At 46.0% G+C, this 24,336-nt stretch overlaps 1 protein-coding gene across 2 annotated transcripts in view; it reads right to left on the reverse strand.

Moving 5' to 3' along the window:
• Positions 1–24,336, reverse strand: part of ESPL1 (extra spindle pole bodies like 1, separase) — a 41,740-nt gene that overhangs the window by 17,040 nt on the left and 364 nt on the right. For both annotated transcript variants that reach the window (XM_053373082.1, XM_053373088.1), the window contains exons 2-15: positions 23,341–23,429; positions 21,662–22,777; positions 20,715–20,819; positions 18,745–18,865; positions 16,657–16,793; positions 15,199–15,386; positions 11,502–11,744; positions 9,958–10,102; positions 8,994–9,156; positions 6,721–6,863; positions 5,164–5,298; positions 3,437–3,556; positions 2,539–2,710; positions 922–1,050 (exon numbers count right to left, since the gene is read on the reverse strand). In XM_053373082.1, coding sequence (XP_053229057.1) covers positions 922–1,050; positions 2,539–2,710; positions 3,437–3,556; positions 5,164–5,298; positions 6,721–6,863; positions 8,994–9,156; positions 9,958–10,102; positions 11,502–11,744; positions 15,199–15,386; positions 16,657–16,793; positions 18,745–18,865; positions 20,715–20,819; positions 21,662–22,777; positions 23,341–23,421 — 2,998 coding nt within the window. In that variant the 5' untranslated portion in view covers positions 23,422–23,429. The remainder of the gene's footprint in view (positions 1–921; positions 1,051–2,538; positions 2,711–3,436; positions 3,557–5,163; positions 5,299–6,720; positions 6,864–8,993; positions 9,157–9,957; positions 10,103–11,501; positions 11,745–15,198; positions 15,387–16,656; positions 16,794–18,744; positions 18,866–20,714; positions 20,820–21,661; positions 22,778–23,340; positions 23,430–24,336) is intronic.

A 24,336-nucleotide genomic window follows, 5' to 3' on the forward strand; every position in this document is an offset into this window, starting at 1 on the left:
AACAATCCATATGTGGTTAGGAAGCCGTTCCAGTACCAAAGGTCAACCAAGTTCCAAGATTGTGTGCTGAAACATATTTGGTTTATTTTCAGAGGGAGGAATTCAGCATAGCACTAGGGCTATTGTTCTGTCAGCGCAAATTTTCAGCTTGCCAGATGGAACAATTCCCCCTCTCCCCTCCCTTTGCACTGTTCTAGGGGCTTCTCCTGCCAGTTTTGGGGAATGCTGGGGGGGGGGGGCGGGTGACAGCAGGGAAGCCCCATTGCGCCAAGAGAAGCCCTTATGTAGGCTTCCACTAGTGGGACCAGTTAGCTGCCGAATACCACCCAGAATGTATATCTCTGCCTTTCTTTTATGGAATAACTTCAGCATCTTCAACTAGAACAAGTTCTAATTTTTAAATCACTGAAACCAGCATATGGACAGTCTAAATTTAGTTAAGCTACTCCACTCATTTTTCCATGACACCTTTTGCACAACTGTCTAGCCCAGCTGCTCCCAAATGCACCAGGCTACTTGAAAACTACTTGAAAATAGGCCACTTAATAATTTTTCTGTCTGTTGTCACAACCGTAATGTGCTGTGCTAGATGCTGCATGATTACTTAATCGTATTTTTATTGATTTCCTGCATTGTATCACAATTTGCATTTCATGGAATTTTAAAAAGCTTGTAAAGCACAATCCATAGTGATGGTGCTATATTAGTACTAAAAAACACCAGCTGCTCCCTTTCGAGGGTAGATACGGCATATCGGTTTTATCCAATAGATCCTTGGACTGAAAAGGAACTAGTAAACAGCAGCAATATTCCAACAGTGGACCACTTCGCCCCAGTTTAGGGAAAGTTTCATGCATACAGAATTTTGAAAAATAGCAAAAATCTTTGCACACTTTCAGAGGATAGCAATAAACATTTTACCGTGATCTACAAACTGATGCTCTGAAGCATCTTTAGCAGGCGTGTCGCTGATAATCAGTGAGAAGCTCAAGAGGATGCTGCGGTAGAGTTTGTGAGCATCACCCAGAGCCGTTTCAGGGGTCCTCCATCCTGCATGAGAGGAGAGACCACACACTGTACGTTACTCCTGTGTTCAACAAGCTTTGTAGTTTCAAGGAAACCTTTCCACAAGCAGCCCATATGAAAGGACATCTGTGCGCTGCCAATATTTGGGAGACGTGTTCAAGGGAACAATACGCAATGCCCACATAGGGATAAGCATGCCTATTAGGCCTCTAACTATTTGGATGCACCGTATTTTTTACTCTATAAGACGCACTTTTTCCCCTTCAAAAATTAAGGGGAAATGTGTGTGCGTCTTATAGAGCGAATGCAGGCTCCTTGGCTTCAGCGATAGCAACGCGAAGCCTCCAAAGCGCAGAGGGAGAGCTCCCTCCGCGCTCTGGAGGCTTCGCGTTGCTTTCACTGAAGCTGCCTGAAGCCCCCGGAGTGCAGCGAGAACTCCCCCCGTGCTCCGGGGGCTTCAGGCAGCTATCTGCAAGCCTTCTGAAGGCTTGCGGATGGCCACCTGAGGCCTGGAGAGTGAGAGGGATCAGTGAACACCGATCCCTCTTGCTCTCCAGGCTTCGCTTCACTGGAGAGGCGCTGCACAATTTTCCCTCTCTGCGCAGCACCCCTTCAGCGAAGCAGGAGGAGAAATGGAAGGGGCTCAATTTCTCCTGTCGCTTCGCTGAAGGGGCGCTGAGCAGAGAGGGGGAGATTTCCCCCCCCCCCGTTCTCCCCCTCCTATGGTCCGGTGCGTCCTATGGAGCGAAAAATACGGTAGCTTACAGAACACCTAGTGGTTTCCTAGGGCCGTACATTTTAAGGGGCAACCTGCTTTCAGAGATGAGAAACTCTTGATTAGCTCCCAAGAAATGCAGATGCTCCCTGGAACACAGTACGCAATTAAGAGGGAAGCAGATTTTTACTTCCAAGACTATTTACAGGACTAGTGCATGGTGGGAACCTCTTCTACACACAAGGAAGAAACTTCCATGATATATGACACTGTTGGCATGGCTTAAAAACAAGGCTGGGCAACCCAACCTGGTGCTCTCCAAACATTATTGAACTCCCCACTCCTATCAGCCTCAGCCAGCATAATCAATGACCATAGATGATGGGAGCTGGAATCCAAGAATAACTGGGGGGGGGGGGAGAGGCACAGGTTTGCCATCTCTACCTTAAACCCTCAATCTTTGCTTGTTGGGTGGAATTTACAACAACCCAAGAACTGCAGGTTACCAACCAACACTGCTGTTCTGCCCCAGAATTTAAAATTGGCTGTTCCCTTTCCACTTGGGAACAACATGCTGTTCACCTGCTGGGTGAAACCTAACTCTAGTATGCTCCTCCCATACATCTGGAACGGAACATCTTCTCTTTGCACTTGAATGTTTGGATACCCTCTCCAGCTCACAAAGTTCTCAAAATCTTCCATTCATTTACTATTCACTTATTGACAGGTGAATTGCAAGTATCAGACGAGTACAGATTAGTATCAAGGAGGAGATGCATGGATGCTTCTGCACTCACCTTGAACCCAGAGTTTTTGCCTCAGTGCCAGTGGGAGGGCAGAAGCTGGCAGACCAAGGTAAGCGGCTGTCAACTGGAGAGCACTGGCTCGGAGCAGGTACCAGACCTTAGAGGACCTTTGCAAAGCAGGGTTCTGTAAGATTTCTACTAGAAGAATGACACCTTCTTCAATCTGTCCACAAAGAGGGGGGGGGGAATGATCAGTTGCAAAGAAGACTGTCTTCCACTGTGCACCAAGCAGCATTCGATTTATGCTGCAAAAGCTTACGAATCAGAATGCAGATGATTCTTCACCCCAGGGAAATTTTCTGAAAGTTTGGAAACGCCTGCAATTTGACACCCATGTGTGCATTTCTTAGCTGAACCTAGAATATCCCAACCTGATCCAGCATTCTCCTATCCATACTACAGATAATAGGATAAAAACCAACCCACTTATGGCTAGCAACGTTTATAATTAGCCCAGTAGTGGTGGGGCTCCTCAGTTCATTCCTGCAGAATCAAAGCTGCAGCCCACAAGTACAAAAAAGTTATCAGGCCTGGATGGATCTTGAACAAATTGAGGCATAGCCTAACTGTGACAAATGGTTCAGCCCCTCCCAGAATAATTAATCAGTGCAGCCTACTTATGGGCAAAAAGAATCACATATTGGCAGAGGGGGAATCTTGGTTTTTGAATGATTCAGCAAAGTATTAGCCATAGCATAATGCAGTAGGCTCCCTTTCAGGGTCCTACGGACCCAAAAGCATCCTTCCCATGTGGCTTTCTACTCTCTCCTTCCTGGTACATGTACACACAAAATCTTTTTTACTGAAGATAGTGCTTTTAGTAACCTGGCTTGCTTGCCAGTCTCAGTGCTGTGCAGTGAATGTAAAAGGGCAACCCCCACCAGGATACCTTGTGGTTTGCTAAGCACAGCTTGCTACGGAGCACAGCTAGTGTTTGATTGGTTAGCAGGCAAGAGTCATTCTTTCTGTCCACATTTTGCAGGCATGATTCAGCCTCCTTTAAAGTGGTCTGCAAGAGAATAAAACAGGACAAAAGAACATTAGCACAGCAGTTGTCCACTAGAGTTGAAATAACACGAGTTCATTTGTCCCATTTATCAGCAGCTGGCCTTAATACCAGGAAGTAATGAGAAAGCAATCATGAAATCAGGTCTATGGGGCCTCCAACAGGAATAAGCTTGTCTACAGATTGTCAGCTTCATGGCTCATACAGTGGTTGTGGTTGTTTAGTCGTCTTAGTTGTGTTCAACTCTCCGTGACCCCATGAACCAGAGCATGCCTTGGAAACTTACTTTCTTCTCAAAGTTTCTCCTTTTTTATGTCCATGGAGTTTTCTTAGCAAAATACTGGAGTGGATTGCCAGTTCCTTCTCCAGGTGGATCACATTTAGTCTAAACTCTCAGCTATGACCTGTCCGTCTTGGGTGGCCCTGCATGGCATAGCTCATAGCTTCTCTGAGTTATTCAAGCCCCTTTGCCACGGCAAGGCAGTGATCCATGAAGGGGCATACAGTGGTACAGTTGCTTAATTGTCTCATTTGCTCTCATTGAGGTTTATTTTGGCTATTTGCTTTCAGGCCCAAGTCAGACTGCTAATTTTGAACCAAGGCCTTGGGCAGTTATCATTCTCTACTCAGCCACTGGGAGACAAGATTGAACTGAGCCCCAACAGTAGAAGTCGGAATAGTTCCCACCACCAGTTGTCAGATGGTCTCCTGAGGGAGGTCTGCCCATCTCTGCCACTGTTGACTTTCCATCATTTATCAAAAGCATGGCTCTTTGGCAGTGCATTGGGAAGAAGGACCCCGCAGAGCAATTTGCTATTCAGACATCTCCAACCCTGAGGGCCCCAGCAGCATTTTCCTTTCTTTGTTGATGCTTTGAGTTAAAGTGAATTGTTAGTACATCTGGTGATCCTTTTTAGGAGGTGGAAAGGCATAGCATGGCGACATCAAAGTTGTACAGTGGTACCTTGGCTTGACTCTCGAACAGATTGGCTCCCGAACGCCGCAAACCCAGAAGTGAGTGTTCTGGTTTGGGAACGTTTTTCGGACGCCGAACATCCAACGCGGCTTCTGATTAAGTGCAGGAAGCTCCTGCACCAACCGGCAGCCGTGTCTTGGTTTTTGAACTGTTTCGGGAGTCGAACGGACTCCCGGAATGGATTAAATTCAAGAACCAAGGTATCAATGTATTGAGGAAGCATATTCAACTCTCACATTTCCCAGATTAGCAGCCAGTAGGGCATTGGGCTATAAAAAGCTCCAGTCTCATTGGCAGAGCAACTTTAAAGCCCCATGTTCAACACCCAACATCACTAGTTAGGGAGTTTCAGGTGGGAGGGCTGGGAGAAAGACCTCCAACAGCTGCTGCCATCCCAACTGTGCTGGGGTAGATGAAACAAAGTCTCCCAGCAATAAGGTGGCCATTTTTTAAAAGGGTATTTGTAACAGTGATATGTATGTAGGGCACGAAACCTAGCAAGCTGCCTCAGGCAGAATCAGATCTGTGGTCCAGTACTGTCCACACTGACTGGCAAAGATTCTCCAGGATTTCAGAGAGGGATCTTTCCAGGAGATGCCAGGGACTTTTGCAATTCACTACTCTTCATGCTCACCTCCGCGTAACTGGGACATTCCAGATGGAGAAGTAGCTTGGAAATTTGGCACAAGGCATTGGTCTTCCCCACAGAGTCTTCAAGTGCCCCGGAGAGAGCTGTGATGAGGAAATAACTCTCTATGGCCTGTAATGGCTGCATAATAAAAAAGGAAATAAATCTATTTAAATATGTGCAGGGTGGTGGGGACCCAATCCAGTACAGTCGGGGATGGTCAGTTTTGCTATTCAAGGGAACTCTGTGTTCCCGAGGACCCGAGCTCTGTAATAAAAGTTCCCGTGACCTAACAGGAAAGCCTTCCTGGGTGCAGAGATCTGCTCAGATGGCATTCAGATGCAAAATCTGATTCTAATCAACCCACTCTTCCTTCCCGGTCAAGGGGCAAAGTAGCATTGCTCCATGACCTTTTCCAGAATGTGGAAAGCAGTCAAGTTCATAGAATAACACATCTGGAAACTTGTTACAACTGCTTTCCTTTAGAAAATGAAATTGAGCAAAAGGCCGCACCTTTAACACTTTCATTAAATGTTTATAGGTCCATATACAGCCAGACATTGCTGGCAGCACTGGTCCACTCATGGTGGCAGAACTGGCCATTTGGGTGGAACCGCCCTTTTCTGTTTGAGGGAAACATTATTTTATTCCTTGCATTTATATACAGTGGTACCTCGGGTTACAGACGCTTCAGGCTACAGACTCTGCTAACCCAGAAATAGTACCTCGGGTTAAGAACTTTGCTTCAGGATGAGAACAGAAATGGCACGGCGGGAGGCCCCATTAGCTAAAGTGGTACCTAAGGTTAAGAACAGTTTCAGGTTAAGAACGGATCTCCGGAACGAATTAAGTTCTTAACCCAAGGTACCACTGCACACCACTCTTTTCCTCCTAGGAGCTCAAGGTGACATACATGGCTCTCCCCTCCCAATTTTATCCTTATAGCATCCCTGTGAGGTAGGTTAGACTGAGAGATGGCGACTGGCCCATAGTCACCAGCTGAGCTTCATGACCGAGTGAGGATTTGAACATTTGTCTCCCAGGTCCTTCTCTGACTCTCTACCCCCACCGGCTCCCACATTCCCTCACAGGCAACCTTCCAGTGGTCACTTCCCATAGGCATCTTGGTCAGCCTCTGTGAGGACTAGACGGGCCACTGGTGTGATCCAGCAGGACTCTTCTTAGGTTCACCAAGGAGCACTAAATATTGCAAGCTCGTCGTAAGAGCTTGTGAGCCACTCTTAGTTTTTCGTGCTGTCTCTGCTCCCAGTTCTCGAATCAGAAAGCAAGGCACCTCAGACTGGCAGGGGCAGGGAGGGAGAAGGAAGGGCATAATGGGACACCTACAGGGGGTGGGAGGTGCTGTTCTCAGGTGCAGCCATCAGGCTGCTGCCCCAAGGCTTTTCACAATCAGCCTAAAAGAGTGACAATACAGTGCTTGCATGAGAGCAGTGAAGTGGGGGGGGGGGAAGAGGGAGAGGGTCTTTCAGGAAGCTTAAAGAGAACAAAACCCCAGTTATATACAGTAGACTTCTTGCCCAAGCAAAGTGCTTGGCTCATTACCTTTCCCATCATTCTGTACAAAGCTGCCATGATGTGTAAGGATGCTGCTGTCTGTTCAACGTTACGTACAGCTGGGACCCTGCCCTTGCAGGAGAGGAGCTGCTTCCACAAGGCAAGGGCATCGTCCAAACACTTTGATTGCACTGAAAAAGAGAGTTTGTGTGTTGGGTGGGGTCAAGAGACTGCAGAGCCAATCACCACCTCATGGGGAGAGTCAAAACACAGTTCTTTGTGCAGTAACTAGAAACTTAAGCGAATCTCATATCAAGGCATCTCCGCTGCCCACCTGGAGCTGCTACACCATTGGGGTTAATAAGCAAGGGTCACATTTCACATGCCCCTTTCTGAGCAATGAAAATTTAAGGTTGCTTTTTGATGGGTCAGAAATACCTATGGTGCCTTTTATAATCCAGTTGGAAATCAACAAACTGCGCATGCTTGGTTAGAGAACATCCACGATCTTATTTTCTCCATTTTCTACCTGATTATCAGGTGATAAATTCACTAGCATGATCGGGCAATACAATACCGCTTACAGAATTGCACCCACCTGTCAATCACCTCACATGGCAGCACTTAAGCTAACAGTTCTTAGCACCTAATGCTTGTATCAGATCTTCGCACCCAACATCATATGACATCAGGTGGCCATGGTTTGCCCAAAATGGCATTGTGGGCCAAATTTAGCAACCGCTTCTTAAAAAACCATCTTTAGATGTGGCCACGATGGCCAATTATCGCCCAGTCTCAAATCTTCCATTCTTGGGCAAGGTGATTGAGCGAGTGGTTGCTGAACAACTCCAGGCACGCCTGGAAGAAGCGGACCATTTGGATCCCTTCCAGTCGGGATTCAGGCCTCATCATGGGACTGAAACTGCCTTGGTCGCACTGGTTGATGATCTCCGGCGGGCTAGGGACAAAGGTGAGAGCTGTTTACTAGTTCTGCTGGATCTCTCAGCGGCGTTTGATACCATCAACCATAACATCCTTCTGGACCGTCTTGAGGGGCTGGGAGCTGGGGGCACTGTCATACAGTGGTTCCACTCCTTCCTCCTGGGCCGTGTTCAGAAAGTGGTGGTGGGGGATGAGTGTTCAGACCCCTGGGCTCTCACTTGTGGGGTGCCTCAGGGTTCTGTCCTCTCCCCCATGCTTTTCAACATTTACATGCAGCCACTGGGAGAGATCATCAGGAGGTTTGGGCTGGGTGTTCATCAGTATGCGGATGATACCCAGCTCTACCTCTCTTTTAAATCAGAACCAGTGAAGGCGGTGAAGGTCCTGTGTGAGTGTCTGGAGGCGGTTGGAGGATGGATGGCGGCTAACAGATTGAGGTTGAATCCTGACAAGACAGAAGTACTGTTTTTGGGGGACAGGAGGCGGGCAGGTGTGGAGGATTCCCTGGTCCTGAATGGGGTAACTGTGCCCCTGAAGGACCAGGTGCGCAGCCTGGGAGTCATTTTGGACTCACAGCTGTCCATGGAGGCACAGGTCAAATCTGTATCCAGGGCAGCTGTTTACCAGCTCCATCTGGTATGTAGGCTGAGACCCTATCTGCCTGCAGACTGTCTCGCCAGAGTGGTGCATGCTCTCGTTATCTCCCGCTTGGACTACTGCAATGCACTCTACGTGGGGCTACCTTTGAAGGTGACCCGGAAACTACAACTAATCCAGAATGCGGCAGCTAGACTGGTGACTGGGGGCGGCCGCCGAGACCATATAACACCGGTCTTGAAAGACCTACATTGGCTCCCAGTACGTTTCCGAGCACAATTCAAAGTGTTGGTGCTGACCTTTAAAGCCCTAAACGGCTTCGGTCCAGTATATCTGAAGGAGCGTCTCCACCCCCATCGTTCTGCCCGGACACTGAGGTCCAGCTCTGAGGGCCTTCTGGCGGTTCCCTCACTGCGAGAGGCCAAGTTACAGGGAACCAGGCAGAGGGCCTTCTCGGTAGTGGCGCCCGCCCTGTGGAACGCCCTCCCAGCAGATGTCAAAGCGATAAACAACTACCTGACATTCAGAAGACATCTGAAGGCAGCCCTGTTCAGGGAAGTTTTCAATATGTGACATTTTAGTGTATTTTTCATCTTTGTTGGAAGCCGCCCAGAGTGGCTGGGGAAACCCAGCCAGATGGGCGGGGTACAAATAATAAATTATTATTATTATTATTATTATTATTATTATTATTATTACCCAGCAGGATGAAAGTTCCCTATACCTGCTTCAAATGTACGTGTGTCTCACCCCACCTCTCCCCGCCCAACCATGTTCCTTACCAGAATCCACTGACAGGTTAAATGCAATGCCAAGATACAGGAACTTGTCATCCTGGGATTTATTCTCGTAATTAAGATCATTGGTCTCAAAGCCTTCAAGATCTTGTATGCCTTTCTGGCCCCTGGCATGGGCACTCCTGGTCCTCTGCTCTTGCCTGATGCTCTGCATTTGAAAAAGCAACCTGGATAAAGCTTGGTATGGAAGTGAGAGGACATACTGTCTGTTCTCCAGCGGCATAAAATCTTCATCCCTTGTGGAGCAGCTCAGGGCATAACAAACAAAGCCACTACAGTGGTTTCACTGAGCCCAAACCTCATGATGCATCACAATAATTGACACGATGCATCACAATTCTTCACTAAAGGTTACTTCAGTTTACAACAACCTCCATGCCACTGTAAAAATCCTATCCTACTATACATTACAACTGTAGTGCAGGATACCCTGGAGATACTGAAAAGCTTACAGCAAAAAATGCAGGGAGTTCCTAAGCCAAAATATGTTCAATTCCCAACATCTCCACTTAAATAAGCACTGGTGTGTTATGGATGTTTTGCTTGCTACACAGTCAAATACACTTTAACTAGGATTGTATGCAGCAACACGACAGCAGAAAGAATGCAAAATCAAATACAATTTTGTTTTCCTTGACCCTCATCTGAGATTTTAAGAAGATGGGGGAGGTGTATAGACATTTTGATTAAAGAAAGTAAGCAATGGGGAAATGCCTGATGAGATCTGAGAAGCGAGAGGGGTGGGCTTTTTAAGGTTTCTAGTTGTCAGGGATGAGGTTTCAGTGCTTGGAAATAAGGTAAACTGCATATATACTTCTGCAGCAAGGTTAGTAGAAATAATCTGCACGATTTTACACAGATTGTAGCATTTAACTTCTAAAACACAAAATATAAGCAGCTCTGAATTTAGTCGGCAGAGCTCTGTGCTGCTTTGCTTACTGCCACATACCTCGTGCATTTTGTCCTCAATTGTGCAGATGTAAAGCCAGAGTAAGGCTTGGGCCTTATCGTCCTGGAGCTGCTCCTCATTCTGGGGAGTCTTTGGCACAGAATCCAACAGCCAGAGGGCTTCATGAACAGAGTCCAGGGCAGAGCTACAGAGGAGGAGACAGCGTTTAGCCAATGGTGTCTCCCATTCATCAACCATGAAGACGCTTCTGGACAAATTCAGGGGCATCTTAGCACACAAATTATTAAATTTAGATCCCACTCTTCCCCCCAAAGGGGCCTGGGGCAGCAGGCTACAAGGACTAAACTTTCTTAAAAACAATTTCAGTACAGGTGCAGACTGGGAAAGAATTCAACTTAAAAGGCTTGCTGAAGGAGGAAGGGCTCCAGCGACTGCTAAAAAGACATCAGAGATGTCTGATATTCAAAGAGAAGGAATTTCAAAGGGTAGGTGCCACAACACTAAAGTTCTGATTTCCACAGTGTATGGAATGGGCCTCATAATAAGATGGTACCTGCCGGAGGCCCTCACATGCAAAGAGCAGCGATCAATTGGGTATATAAGGGGTGAGACAATATTTCTGGTTTTTTGGTTCCAAGCTGTAGAAGGTTTCATACAAAAGAAACAGCACATTGAACTTAACCTGGTGTCTAATTGACAGCCAGTAAGGTGGAGGAACCTGTAGCTTCCAGATACTGTTAGACTCCAATTCCCATCAGCCCCAGCCAGCCTGGACAATAGTTGGGGCTAATGGGGGCTGAAGTCGAGTAATGTTGTGGGGAGGGGAATCACAGGTTTCCCCATCCCTGCTCAGACCCATGAGAGTGGTGAGGTGTGTGTGTTGAATTGTAGCTATGGGATCAGAGGGCAGAGAACTGCTGCTGAGAAAGGAAATTGAGAAGCAGGGGGTTGGACTCTGCACCATTTGTTATGTGACATGCTTGTATTTATGACTTGTGAACAGTAGAATGAAGAACATGGAGAATTATAAACACAAGGTCTCCTAGGTTGGGCACATTCATGAGAAGCTACTCTTTTTGCTTTGCAAAATAAAAGCAAAAATAAGTCAGCAATATTAAAAGGATGGAGGGAAACCTTAGCAAAGGCCAGAACAGAATGCCCTGATAAGAGTGCTGCAAAAAAGTAAATTATATCCTTAGAACATAGATGCCTCTCTAGCATAAGGTTTCTTAATTTGCACATCTTGACTTCAAAGTTCTTTCTTCGAGTTGTGGCGGAACCCCAGCACTGTTCAGCAAAGAGTGGGGATGGAGGATTAGAGATTAGCTGCTCCTGACTTAGAGGAAGGATGAGAAATTGGACAGAGAAAGGAAAATAAGAGTTTATAGGAAGCAGGTGGCAGGGCCCGGGCAGGACCAATAGCCACAATACAAGGAATAAGCTCCTCCTTCCATTTCTAAGGTCGAATTTGCCACGCAGAAGAATCTTAGCCATCGCCACTTTCTTCTCCAAGGGGCACACACCTCAGCTAGGACCCCGATCACCGATCACAATAGAAGCTCCAGAGAATACTGGCCACTCACCATTCTGTCTGTTCACTGTAGTCATGGTAACACAGAACCTGTGCCAGTTCCACCAGAACCACAGCCCGCTCGTGAACCCAGCCGCTGCCTTCTGAACATATGTCCAGCAAATCGCAGATCACGTTGAAGCGCTCCTGGCCAGTGTCTACCCGCACGGTCTTGTAAGCCTTCAGTTCCTCCAACAATACTTTCATGAGGACCTCCGTATCCAAGCTGTACCCCTCCAGGCCCTCCTTTAGAGTCCTGTGATGAACATGCAGGCAAAACAAGGAGGAAAAATTACAACAGACCCAAAGTAGGGCAACTCCAGATTACACGGTTACAAGAACACAGTGTGCCTTTTATTCTCATCTTGCCAGACGTCTCCAGGGCCAGCTGCACCATCACGCAGAGTGATCTGGCTGCCTCAGGCAGCAGAAATGGTGCTGAGGTGTTTGTGCCCAGAGGTCTGCCCCGCATTTCCTAAGCTAGCCTGTTGCCCTCAGGCTGCCCCATCACCAGTGGGTTCCCCCCACCACAGAAGTACATTAATTAATCTGTTTATTTCAGCATATTAGCATTACGCATTTAGCAGTAAGCAACCAAACCAGGGGACGTGGGTGGCACTGTGGGTTAAACCAGAGCCTAGGACTTGCCGATCAGAAGGTCGGCGGTTCAAATCCCTGCCATGGGGTGAGCTCCAGTTCCTCGGTCCCTGCTCCTGGCAACCTAGCAGTTCGAAAGCACGGCGAAGTGCAAGTAGATAAATAGGTACCGCTCCGGCGGGAAGGTAAACGGCGTTTCCGTGTGCTGCTCTGGTTCGCCAGAAGCGGCTTAGTCCTGCTGGCCACATGACCCGGAAGCTGTACGCCGGCTCCCTCGGCCAATAAAGCGAGATGAGTGCTGCAACCCCAGAGTTGGTCACAACTGGACCTAATGGTCAGGGGTCCCTTTACCTTTTAACCAAACCACATAGAAAATGAATTTTATCCATCCTATGTAAATTGTGTGTTCTCAGCAGGTGTGGAGTTGCTAGAGCCAGTCTGATGGCCACAGGTCCAAGTTCCCTTGGAGAGCAGCTCAAACGATGCTGCTGCAGTGGTATAGGCCCTATGTTGTCTGCCTTGTGTGCTATTAAAACTTTTCAGAGTAGGTGTACTGCTGCCAGAATGAAGCTCTTTGTTTAAAGAAACTTTAAATTTTAAAATGAAGACAAAATACAAACATTGAACCTATTGATACAAAAGGGAGTGGGGAGAAAAATTAGAATGGTTAAGAGGGGCAGAAAAGGGAAAATAATAGCCTACATTAATTTGTGTGGTGCATCTTTTATCATCACAATCCCCAAGGCACGGAGAAATCACTTTATCCTAATCTTCTAAAATATATCACTCCTCAAACTTCACTGGAACATTGAGAGTAAATGTTCTGTCTCTGTTGTATTGATGTAAGGTAAAGGTAAAGGTACCCCTGCCCGTTTACGGGCTAGTCGTGTCCGACTCTAGGGTTGTGCGCCCATCTCACTTAAGAGGCTGGGGGCCAGCGCTGTCCGGAGACACTTCCGGGTCACGTGGCCAGCGTGACGAAGCTGCTCTGGCGAGCCGGCACCAGAGCAGCACACGGAAACGCCGTTTACCTTCCCGCTATAAAGCAGTATCTATTTATCTACTTGCACTTAGGGGTGCTTTCGAACTGCTAGGTGGGCGGGAGCTGGGACCGAAAGACGGGAGCTCACCCCGCCGCGGGGATTCGAACCGCCGACCATGCGATCGGCAAGCCCTAGGCGCTGAGGTTTTACCCACAGCGCCACCCGCGTCCCATTGTTGTATTGATGTACAGTATATCAAAAGTTTAGAGCAAATAGTACAAAAATGAACCAATTTATATTCCTCCCTAGTCACTTTTATTTGGTGTGTGGTAAACACCAGTGTTTATGCCTATTGCCAGGACAGTCTGGCTCTGTGCATGGAATAGGGAGATACCACGTTGTCTTTCATGCATCAAAATGTATTGGGTTGGCCCTGGACACAACTGGGATCTCACAAGCAGCAAAGAAACAAAACATTGGGCATCCTGCTGTTTATCCCAGCATCATCTAGCATCAGTCTCTAATTGTGGACCTGTTCCCTATGAACTTACCCAATTGATTTTAAGCTGGTGGCAAAGCTGTGCATAAAAGACCAGCCTCAAGACGCTAGCAAAGTTGGGAAGTTGGTTAACTTGTCTGTACTGAAATTAAAGCCCTGTTTACAAGCACCTCCAAATGTGTGGTCCGCATGCAATATGAAGTGGGATTGTGACTACATCTGTCACACCACACATCATAATGCGCGAGAACCCAGTGTTGGGACCCCATATATGGGCCCAACATTTTGCACCCATTTTGAGTGGCAATTACTGCACAGGTTAGGCCTATACATGTTGGGATTCTACTGCTGCCACCCATGCGAAGTTTTGCGTGGAACTCTGCGGCAGTGACGTTCCTTCTGCTACCAATAGGAGTCCTTACATTTGGAGGTTTCCATGAACAGCATGACAGGTTTGGTGGATTCTGTTAGAAACCCTGTGGAACATTTTATGGAAACCCCACAAAGGTCAGAAAACAGCAGACGGAGCTGTCAGTAACAAAGCATTCTTTTGTTTGTCACATAGCAGAGATTATAGGGATTTCTATTATAGGAACTGATATACAGTGGTACCTCAGGTTACAGACGCTTCAGGTTACAGACGCTTCAGGTTACAGACTCCGCTAACCCAGAAATAGTACCTCGGGTTAAGAACTTTGCTTCAGGATGAGAACAGAAATCGCATGGCGGCAGCGGGAGGCCCCATTAGCTAAAGTGGTGCCTCAGGTTAAGAACAGTTTCAGGTTAAGTACGGACCTCCTGAAAGAATTAAGTACTTAACCCGAGGTACCACTGTATTTTAGAGAAATATGATATTTAAGGCAGTAGATATAGGGATTTGAAACATCACAGAAGGATGGGAAGTCAAAATGCTACAGGAATACTGTATGGAAACTGAATTGAAATTTTTAAACTGTATAAAAATCAATTAAAAATCATGACCAAAATAAATAAAAGAATTCCATGAGCCGTCATTTTTCTGGGTCTATTTTGGACTGCAAGTGCCTTCAAGTACAGCCCTGTCATGGCTGTTTTGGCAAGCACCATGTGCTTAGATGATTACATACATTTAATATACACAGATTTTATTGCTTAATAGAGTCTTGACTGTTGCTTAAGGGAGGACTTAAGTGTCAATGGGTATACCAGCCTCATTTCCTATGTTCTTTCTTTAGTGCTAGGATGTGACATGAGGTAAAACTCTCCAGTTCCTTCAGAACCAGCAGTGTCCCTTTTCCCGGCAAAGGAGATATAAGCTGGAACATCTTTATGCATGTGAGGGGTGGAGGGAAGATCCATGCCACAAGGAGCAGTAATTGTACTCCTCTTTTAGTAGTCTTGTCTGCTGTTATTATCTTCAGAAGCACGAATAAAACAGACATCAGGTTTTAAACTGATGTACAGTGTATGTAAGTCAACTTGAGCACTGTTTCAACAGTGGAAGGGCAGGATGCAGATTTCCCAAAAGCCACACATATGCAGCAAGACAAATACAAAAGTTTCCCCCCGAACTGCCAGTTTCAAGTTCTGACAGGGTAAACCTCAATCCCCCATTTTAAGAGTAATACCCAATCTCTCGGTTCCATTCTTACTTCAGTCTCAGGTCATCAGATTTGCTGGCATCAATTTTGACTTTGACCCAGGCGGAGATTGGCTCTGCCATCTGTTCTGTTATCCTGCTGCCCTGAACAGCCAGCCAGAGTACCACTGCCTGGAGAGCTTCCTCTAACAAGCCCAGTTTCCTGTAATTCTCCACTTGAAGCTTAAAGCAATTGTGTAGCTGTGAAGAGAAAGAAAAGCATTCAGGTGGCATGCAGTGGAGACTCGTCTTCCTTCCTGAAGAGAAGGAAGTAAAGCCTTTCTAGTTCAGGTTCTCATTAGCTGGAGCAGTGTTTCCCAAACTTGGGTCTCCAGCTGCTTTTGGACTACAATTCCTATCACCACTGGTCTTGCTAGGGATGTTGGGAGTTGTAGTCCAAAAACAGCTGGAGACCCAAGTTTGGGAAACAATGAGCTACAGCAAGAACTACTCAACTACAGCCTATGCCTTAAAACTGTCAAACTATGCCAACTAGCTTGATAATGTCTTCTAACTGACCAACTCCCCAAGATGTCATGCTAAGACCTTTTCCCGCCCATCCAGTTGCCAAAAAATCCTGGCAACTCATTCAAGGTTACTGCACTTCTATTTGGCTCTTCTGTCAAAAAGCTCCTGGCTTTATTCATCGGTTATACATGGTGATGAAGCCTCCTGCAGTGATTGGTTGAACTGCCTTGATGTCACAGATTGTCTGCTCTCAAACCTCTGGGTGCCATTGCTAGAAAATCCAAGATGTGACTTGGGAGGGTGGGGGAGAGATAGGGAGGAGCAAAAGCCTACAGAAGGTGTAGGCAGAGGTGTAAGACAACAGTAGGCCCAAGACAGAAGGGTTGGAACATCGCGCGCGCGGTCCACAGAAAAGAGCTGAAAAACAGAGGAGGCAAGGAGGAGGGCTGCAATTAAACATACTGGTTTTGAGTCAGCCAGCCAAATCAGTAGTTGCAGGCCTCTGAGTACCATTTTAATCCTAGCACCTATGAACAGATTGGACAATAGGTTGCCCTCCATATACTGTTGGACTCCCGACTCCCATCAGCCCCAGCCAGCACAGCCTGGAATGATGGGAACTGCACTACACAAAGTTTGGAGGATGCCATCATGTTGGCCACCCCTGAGTTAAGTCAAAGCAACAATCCTACACATTTTATAAGTAAGCTCCTTTGAGCTCAGATGACCTAGCTTTTCAAAGTAATTAAACACAGAGTTAAACTTTAAGAGTGATTTGTCCGAGAACCTCCATCCTCCCTCAAATCCTGGGGATCTGAACCCAGGGCCAAGCTCATTATTATTCCCATCACACTATGCTAAATTGAACTCAAACAAAACGAGAGTCTATCCAGAGCTCAGGGAAATCAGCAACCTGCAGGTGCATGTTCTGTAGATCACGGAATTTCACCCGTGTGTCTCCTCCATGCCAGCTTAGCACACTACAAGCAACACTTTTCGTTACCTTTTCTGTAGGCAAATCTGAACAAGTGACAATCTCCTCCTTCGCCAAGCGTCTGCAGAAAAGCTCCACAAAAGAGTTAGACTCCGCATACATCTTATGACAGTAGAAGTTATATGCCAGCCGTGATATACAGTATGCTGTTAGAAGAAGAAAACCGATCTTAAAAGCCACCTTCAATGGGTATTAAAACCTACTTATGTCAGAAATCTACAAAACCGATTACTGATTCATCTCCTGAAGGAGAAATCCAATTGACCCAACTGATCCTGTATGGTCCAGGATACTTCCACTAGGAAGCTCCTTATAACAGTATTGTTTACACTGACTGGCAGCAGCTGTCTAGGATTTTCAGATTAGAGTCTCTCCCAGCCCTACCTAGATATGCCAGGGATTGAGACTGGAATGCTTTACCCCTGAGCTACAGCTCTTTCCTTTAGTCCAAAACTTGCCCATTCAAACTGTTATGTACTGAGTTGAATAGGATCCAAAATGCAGCAATCTGATTGGTCCTAGAACAATAGGATCCAGAATGCAGCAGTCTGATTGGTCCTAGAACAATAGGATTCAGAATGCAGCAGTCTGATTGGTCCTAGAACAATGCAGCAGTATGATTGGTCCGCAGGAGCCACCCAATCCAGCTCCAGGTGGAAGTGAATCCACAACCTGATTGGCCTACAGGAGAATCCCGGAATTAGCCAATCACATGCAGCCCATTGTGTAAATAATGTATATAAAGCAGACATTCCGGGGGAACTTCCATTCCTCCTCACCACTATGAGCTGAATAAAGAGCATGAAATCCACTCTCGACTCCGAGTATATTTCACAAACTTTGTTCTGAAAAGGTAATGAGCTTAAAGAAGCCATAGTTGTTTACCATCATGATTTCGGGTTGCTGATAAAATTTTAACTAGCACAATATTTTCAATTAAGCCAAGGGCAGAAGGACCATTATAGACAAAACTCTGCACAAAATCAAGACGCAGGTGAAGGTCTCTTCTTAAAGAAGCTCTTTCTCAGAGTCAGTAGCAACAGCAATTTGGTTTTTCCCTTTACACACATTCAGTGGCTCATTACCCCTCTGTTAATCAGGATTGCGCACAACTCAGATGCTGAGATAATTCTAGCAGAACCTCTTAACGCTCACACCTCTGGCAGGGGCTGAGGAGCCCCTTGCTTGTGCCTCAGGAGAAAGAACCAAGAAAAAGGACCCTTGGGATACATGGGGCCCTCAGTTACCAATCCCAATCCCATCTAGTTATCTCCCGCTTGGACTACTGCAATGCGCTCTACGTGGGGCTACCTTTGAAGGTGACCTGGAAACCACAATTAATCCAGAATGTGCCAGCTAGACTGGTGACTGGGACTGGCCGCTGGGACCACATAACACCGGTCCTGAGAGATCTGCATTGGCTCCCAGTACGTTTCCGAGCACAATTCAAAGTGCTGGTGCTGACCTTTAAAGCCCTAAACGGCCTCGGTCCAGTAGACCTGAAGGAGAGTCTCCACCCCCATCGCTCAGCCCGGACACTGAGATCCAGCGCTGAGGGCCTTCTGGTGGTTCCCTCATTGCGAGAAGTGAGGTTACAGGGAACCAGACAGAGGGCCTTCTCGGTAGTGGCGCGTGCCCTGTGGAACACCCTCCCTTCAGATGTGAAGGAAATAAGCAGCTATCCTATCTTTAAAAGACATCTGAAGGCAGCCCTGTTCAGGGAAGTTTTTAATATTTAATGCTGCACTGTTGTTAACATTTGATTGGGAGCCGCCCAAAGTGGCTGGGGAAACTCAGCCAGATGGGTGGGGTATAAATAATAAATTATTATTATTATTATTATTATCATCATCATCATCCATCAGAATTTTAGCAAGTGACCAAGTTCTCCAGCAAGTTCAGCTTGCCAAAGGCAATCTACCGACCCACACACCTATTAAAGAGAGAAAGGTGGACACCTCACAGACCGAGATGCCAAAAATGAAGAGTGCATTCTTCATTCTTCCTTAATATGGCCCCCAACTGATCTGTACACAGCAGCATCTATCCCACCTTCAGACAGCTGGAGAAAGACAGCTGTTCGTCTTGGAAACCAACCTGAGAAATCCAGGTACTCAGCCTGCTCCTTCTTGGGAAGTGCTACTAGCATATCCAACATCCAGGTGACAACCTTCTGAAGATACACCAGTAACTCTGGCAGTGCTGCAGATTCCGGCCCCTGTGTGGAAATCCAAAAATTTTAGGAATTAAAACAGGAGGGGGAACTTCAAGACTCAAAGCAACAGGACACCACAGGGCATCTGCAACAGGTAGTACTTGATCAAGTTCAATGGTCAAAGTACCTAGGGTCAGCTAGGAAAACTATGCTGCACCTGATATGGTATGATTGAGGAATTGTGGGTGTGCTGCAGTCTCCTCCCCCCTTTTTTCTTTTTTTAAATAAAGTATTATTACTAGAAATATAATGATACAAGAATAGAAAAGAGCATAGAAAAGCATAAAAGGTTAAGAGAGTATGAAAGTGAAGAAAAAACTGCAAGAAAACACAGTTAAAAGTTTTACATTTCAAAATAATTAACTTCACTATTTCTCAAATACTTAATATATGCTCAATAAATGTATTGCTCCTCTGAACACTTTACAGACACTGCCTGCTTCATCGTCTTGATACAGTATGACACTCTCAGAGAAGCATGAATTCAGTCTCTGTCCCCAAAATTCATTATTTTCTTTTAATATAATTCACTATCCAAGGCTTCTTTAAACTCCTCCTGCATTTTCATCACTGTTAATTGTATTAATCCAAACTTCTAATCAATTCATTTTCAAGATATTATCTTTCCAGTACCTAGCATGCAATATTCTTTTTAAGTATAGGGTGATTCTATAGTTACCTGCAGCCATTGACACACCACAGTATTTTGCATATCAATTAATCTTAATTACTTTCTGGCCCAAGACTTCAGCCTTCATTTTGCATGCCTTCCAGTCACAAGTACTTGTGTCTACTTTATTCTTCCTGTGCATCAACTCATTATCTAAGCAATTTGGAACTTACACACATTTGTTTGCATGATTAGGATAAGCTAGCAATTTCCCATCATCTTTCAATGTGCCTGTCAATTATATTTTGATTTGCAGATCTTTACAGAATCAAAAGTTCCTCGTTCAAGGCATAAGATAGCCACATCACATCCTATTGGTTTTTTAACAAGATATGCTCACTTTGGTAGGAGAAGAGGCTTGTGCCACACATTGCACAGTCAAGTTGAGGCATTATGTTTCTGCCCTTCAGAGGTCAGCTTCCACGTTCACAGCTAAAAAGAAATCACACTTTTCTCTTATTTATGAACCATGGGCGTTCTGTTGATGTGAAAGGAACCGTGTCAGTATCTTGTCTTTACAGTCGTGCCTCAGAAGTCGAACAGAATCCGTTCCAGAAGTCCATTCGACTTCCAAAGCACGGCTTCTGATTGGCTGGTGGAAGCTCCTGCAGCCAATCGGAAGCCGTGGAAGCCCTGTTGGATGTTTCGCTTCTGAAAGAATGTTTGAAAACCGGAACACTCACTTCTGGTTTTTGATCGTTCGGGAGCTGGAACATTTGACTCCCAAGGCGTTCAGGAGCTGAGGTACGACTGTATAGGAATTGGGTAGGTGATAAAAGTGAGCTTTTCCTTGTTTGATCAAAGTTCCATTTAGCCCAGAACTGTCTTCTTCAGAGATGGGGAATCCGTGGCTCTCCAGATGTTGTTGGACTACAACTCCCATCAACCTCAGCCAGCATGGTCAATGCTCAGGAATGATGGGCGTTCCAGTCTAGCAGTGTTTGGAAGATCACAGGTTCTTCATCCCTGGTCTACTCTGACAAGGAGCAGCAATTCAACAAATCTCCAGGCAAATGTCTTTCACAGTCCTGCTACCAGACATTTGGACAGAAGACCAAAAGCTCCCCAACTAAGGCAGCAAACAACTTAAAGAGACTAAGACTTGTTTATCCTGCCCAAGGAAGACAACCTCAGTCTTACTTCCACAAACTGAATGTTTTTGTCCATTCAAGACAGACTTACCTGCAGAGTCTGTAGAGTATCAGATACCAAAGTCGTGTATATCTGGAAGTAGTGGTACAGTTGCTTCTTCAGAGTTTGCTGCTGTCTCATGTTCTCCGGCAGAACCTTATAGAAGACAAAGACGACAGAAAGTTTTTGGAACAATTCCAGGTCAAACCTGTATAAGATTACTCACAAAACCTTTACTGCGCTGAAAGCCCTCCTAAAAATCCCATTAAAACAAAAACAGTAGCACTGTAGTGTCAGCAGAGGAACTGGCCTGTTTTAATTTGAGACAGGAAAAATACAATTTATTAATCTACCTCCTACCATTGGCAGAGTTTACAAAGTCTTTTCACACGTCAATGTAAAATGCAATAGATGAGAACTTGGAAAACATATTTCTGAGATGTAACGCCAACATTTGCATTCTAAAAATCCGATTGTGCCCCCTCTTCTCTCTCTCACACACCAACTATATAAAAGGCTGTACTTTGAAAATCAACTTTCTAGATCTCACAATAGCAGAGCAAAGGTATTTATCCTACCTACCCCCTCCCACCTCCTCTTGCCCACACAGGTTAAACCAGGGGTTGTCAACCTGGTCCCTACTAGTGGGGCATTTCAGGATTCTAGGTGGGCGGTAGGGGGTTCTACGGCACAAGCTGAATCCTCCTTCCATCAAGCACTGGTGGGCGGTAAGGAAATTTTACCATCAAGAAAGATGCATTAGTGGGCGGTAGGTATGAAAAGGTTGACTACCCCTAGGCTAAACCAATGGAATAAGACATGTTTTGAAAGCCTTAAGTGTTCGTTGAACCACATTCATTGAATCTCTGCATAGGCTGTACCTTCCCCTCCCCAAATCCAGGATAAAACCCTATTGCTTACATCTCAGCCATGCACTATTGCTCTCACAAAGACATCCAGGACTGTATGAAAGTATAAGCAGGGAAAAATTTACTCACTAAACTCATCAGCTTCTGGAGTAATGTGACGTAACTTTCCATGAAAGCAGAGATCCCCAGAATATCACGCAGGTTAAAGAGGCCCTGTTTGCTGTTCTTTGCAAGTCCAGAGAAAGGGGTTACGAGCAACTGGCAGCTTTCAGTCAGCACCCTAAGCAGGGGCTCTTGAGCATCTGGTGAGGAGTTTAGAGCCTGAGTAGCTTGGATGAAGAAGGGCTCTACTGAACCCTCAGCCTGCACCAACACTTTGTTCAGCTCAATTCCAGCAGAGAGTACGTCTAAAGCCACACTAAAGAAACGGCCCTCATTGCTGGACTTTCTCAAGTAGCCTCTGAATTGCTGGAGAACTTCATCGCTCTCTTTGAAGCAGCCACTTTTGCAGAGGTAACGGCACCTCAGCACAGTGAGCTCTAAGATGCAGAGACAGTCCTGGAAGGCCAAATGCGCATCCACACCCCTCTTTCCCAGAAGGGCAGCAACCAACTGTTGGAATAACTCTGCACTGAGAAAATGGGCCTCTTCCTTTCCCAGCGGACTCCGCTGGGCCTCAAATGTCACAGCTGCAATGCAGGCATGCCGGGCCACATTGGAGGTGAAGTACGGGGCCTCCTGAAGCGAGAGGTTGCCGGCATCGTTCTCCAGAAGCATCAAGAAGCGTACAGCTTGCAGATGGGTAGAGAGCACAGCCCTGAACTCTGCCGGAGTCTTGTCCAGTTTAGCCCTGCCGTCCGCACTCTTCCACAGCACACCAAAGGTGCTTTTGGCAACAGCCGCATAGTCATCAGCAGGCACCTGGGGAGGCTGGTACTTCAAGAGTTCCCCATAGAGGAGATCAGCAAACCTTAGGGAAGAATCATAGGAGCCCTGAGCAGCCATACCCCTCAGCAAATGGAACAGCAACTTTTCCAAGTAGAGGGGAATATACTGGAGCCTTGCTGCAGTGTAGCCGCCATAGGCTGCCTCGGCTAGGGCCTGGAGACTTTCCAAGTGAGCAGGACAGTCCAAACCTTCACCAAGCCTGTGGATGCAAGCTCGTAGGATTCTATCACATGCTGTGACCTGTTTGGAGGCTTGGCATGGGCAGTCTGCAATTTTGGGTTCCCCCTCAAGGCATTCCTGAAATTGAGAGGAGACTTTTAATATCATGGTTAGAGCATCTCACCATTTTTTAAGGTTGACTAAGCCCCTACTGGAGGCAATGTAACTATGTGTACCAAGAATGGGGAACTTTATGGCCCTCCAGATGTTTCTGAACTTCAACCACCATTAGTCCCAACCAGCATGGTCAGGGATGATGGGAGCTGGAGTCCCACAACAACATATGGATGGCCACAGGTTCTCCATCACTGATTTATACAAACAGAAAAGCATGCATCCGGAGTCCTTTTGGGCATTGTGAGATTTGGCATTTCTTTTCCCAGCGCAGCCCTACGTTCAACACAGGAAGGCTGTTAGACCACCAGGAACCATATCAGCTAAAAAACTGCCGGGTCAACTTAAGTAATGGTCAGTTAAAGGTTTCCAAAAAACTCACAAGCTATTTATCCCCCCAAAACTGGTATTCATATTCAGATATACTGTGTCTAATTCTCGGGATTCCATTTACCCACCATGGCGAACAATAGCCATATAACCCTCTTTCAAAAGCCATTCCTTATCAACACATCTAGCAGCATTACCTTCAACTCAGACAACAAAGTCAGTGTTTCTTGGGAAGTGCTGGTCCGCGCCACAAAATCCACGTCTTTGAGGAACTTCATCTCGCATCCTGCAGAAAGTAAGAAAACAAATAAAATTACCAGCCCATACACAGAGCTGAGCTGTCTCTCTCTCTCTCATTTAGTCTGGTCCTATATCCCTCATCCCTACCTTGTTACAGTACAAAATCATTACAGTGTCACAGAATTGGAAGAGACCCTGAAGCTCATCTAGTCCAACCCCTTGCAATGCAAGAATCTTTGAGTCACATCTCCTATCTTGGTGCTTCAACAGCAATAATTTACACCAGAAAAAATGGGCTGCTACTGGTGGCGACAGTGTGTTGGCATAGAAAGCCATAAAATAGGAAGTCCCAACTAGACCAGAGCTTACTGTGCTGAAGAAAGGCTTCCATATCTGGACTGCTATACACACAAACACCCCTTGAGTCTCTCACTGTTGCTTGCATGCCAATTCCTCTCACTACATATGGAGCATAAGAAGAGCCTGGCTGCTAGGTCATTTAAAAGAGGTAATTGATTGGGTTGCTAAGCCACTTTTCATTCAAATGAACTTCAAAGCAGTTTACGAACAATAAAAAAAGAACAAACAGCAATAAATTAATAAATGACAACAACATAGCAGAACATAATAGAACATCACAAACACAGCACAATAGTAATAATAATAATAATTTGTTATTTATACCCCGCCCACCTGGCTGAGTTTCCCCAGCCACTCTGGGCGGCTACTCATATAACTCATATAAAACAAGTGACAAATAATTAAACAATCTACAAAACGCTATTAACGAAGCAGCAATAAAGAAAACAGGCTAAACCTCACAACTACATTGGAAGCCGTGTTATATGCTTAACGAATCAAGACGGCATTTAGTCTATTGGGGGCAGGGAAGGACGCCTTGAAGGGCACTTTTTACCTCAATGCAACCCCTGCGCTTTAAACTCCTCCCAAGC

This window comes from Podarcis raffonei, chromosome 2 (genome assembly GCF_027172205.1).
Source record: "Podarcis raffonei isolate rPodRaf1 chromosome 2, rPodRaf1.pri, whole genome shotgun sequence".
In the NCBI taxonomy this organism is placed as follows: domain Eukaryota; kingdom Metazoa; phylum Chordata; class Lepidosauria; order Squamata; family Lacertidae; genus Podarcis; species Podarcis raffonei.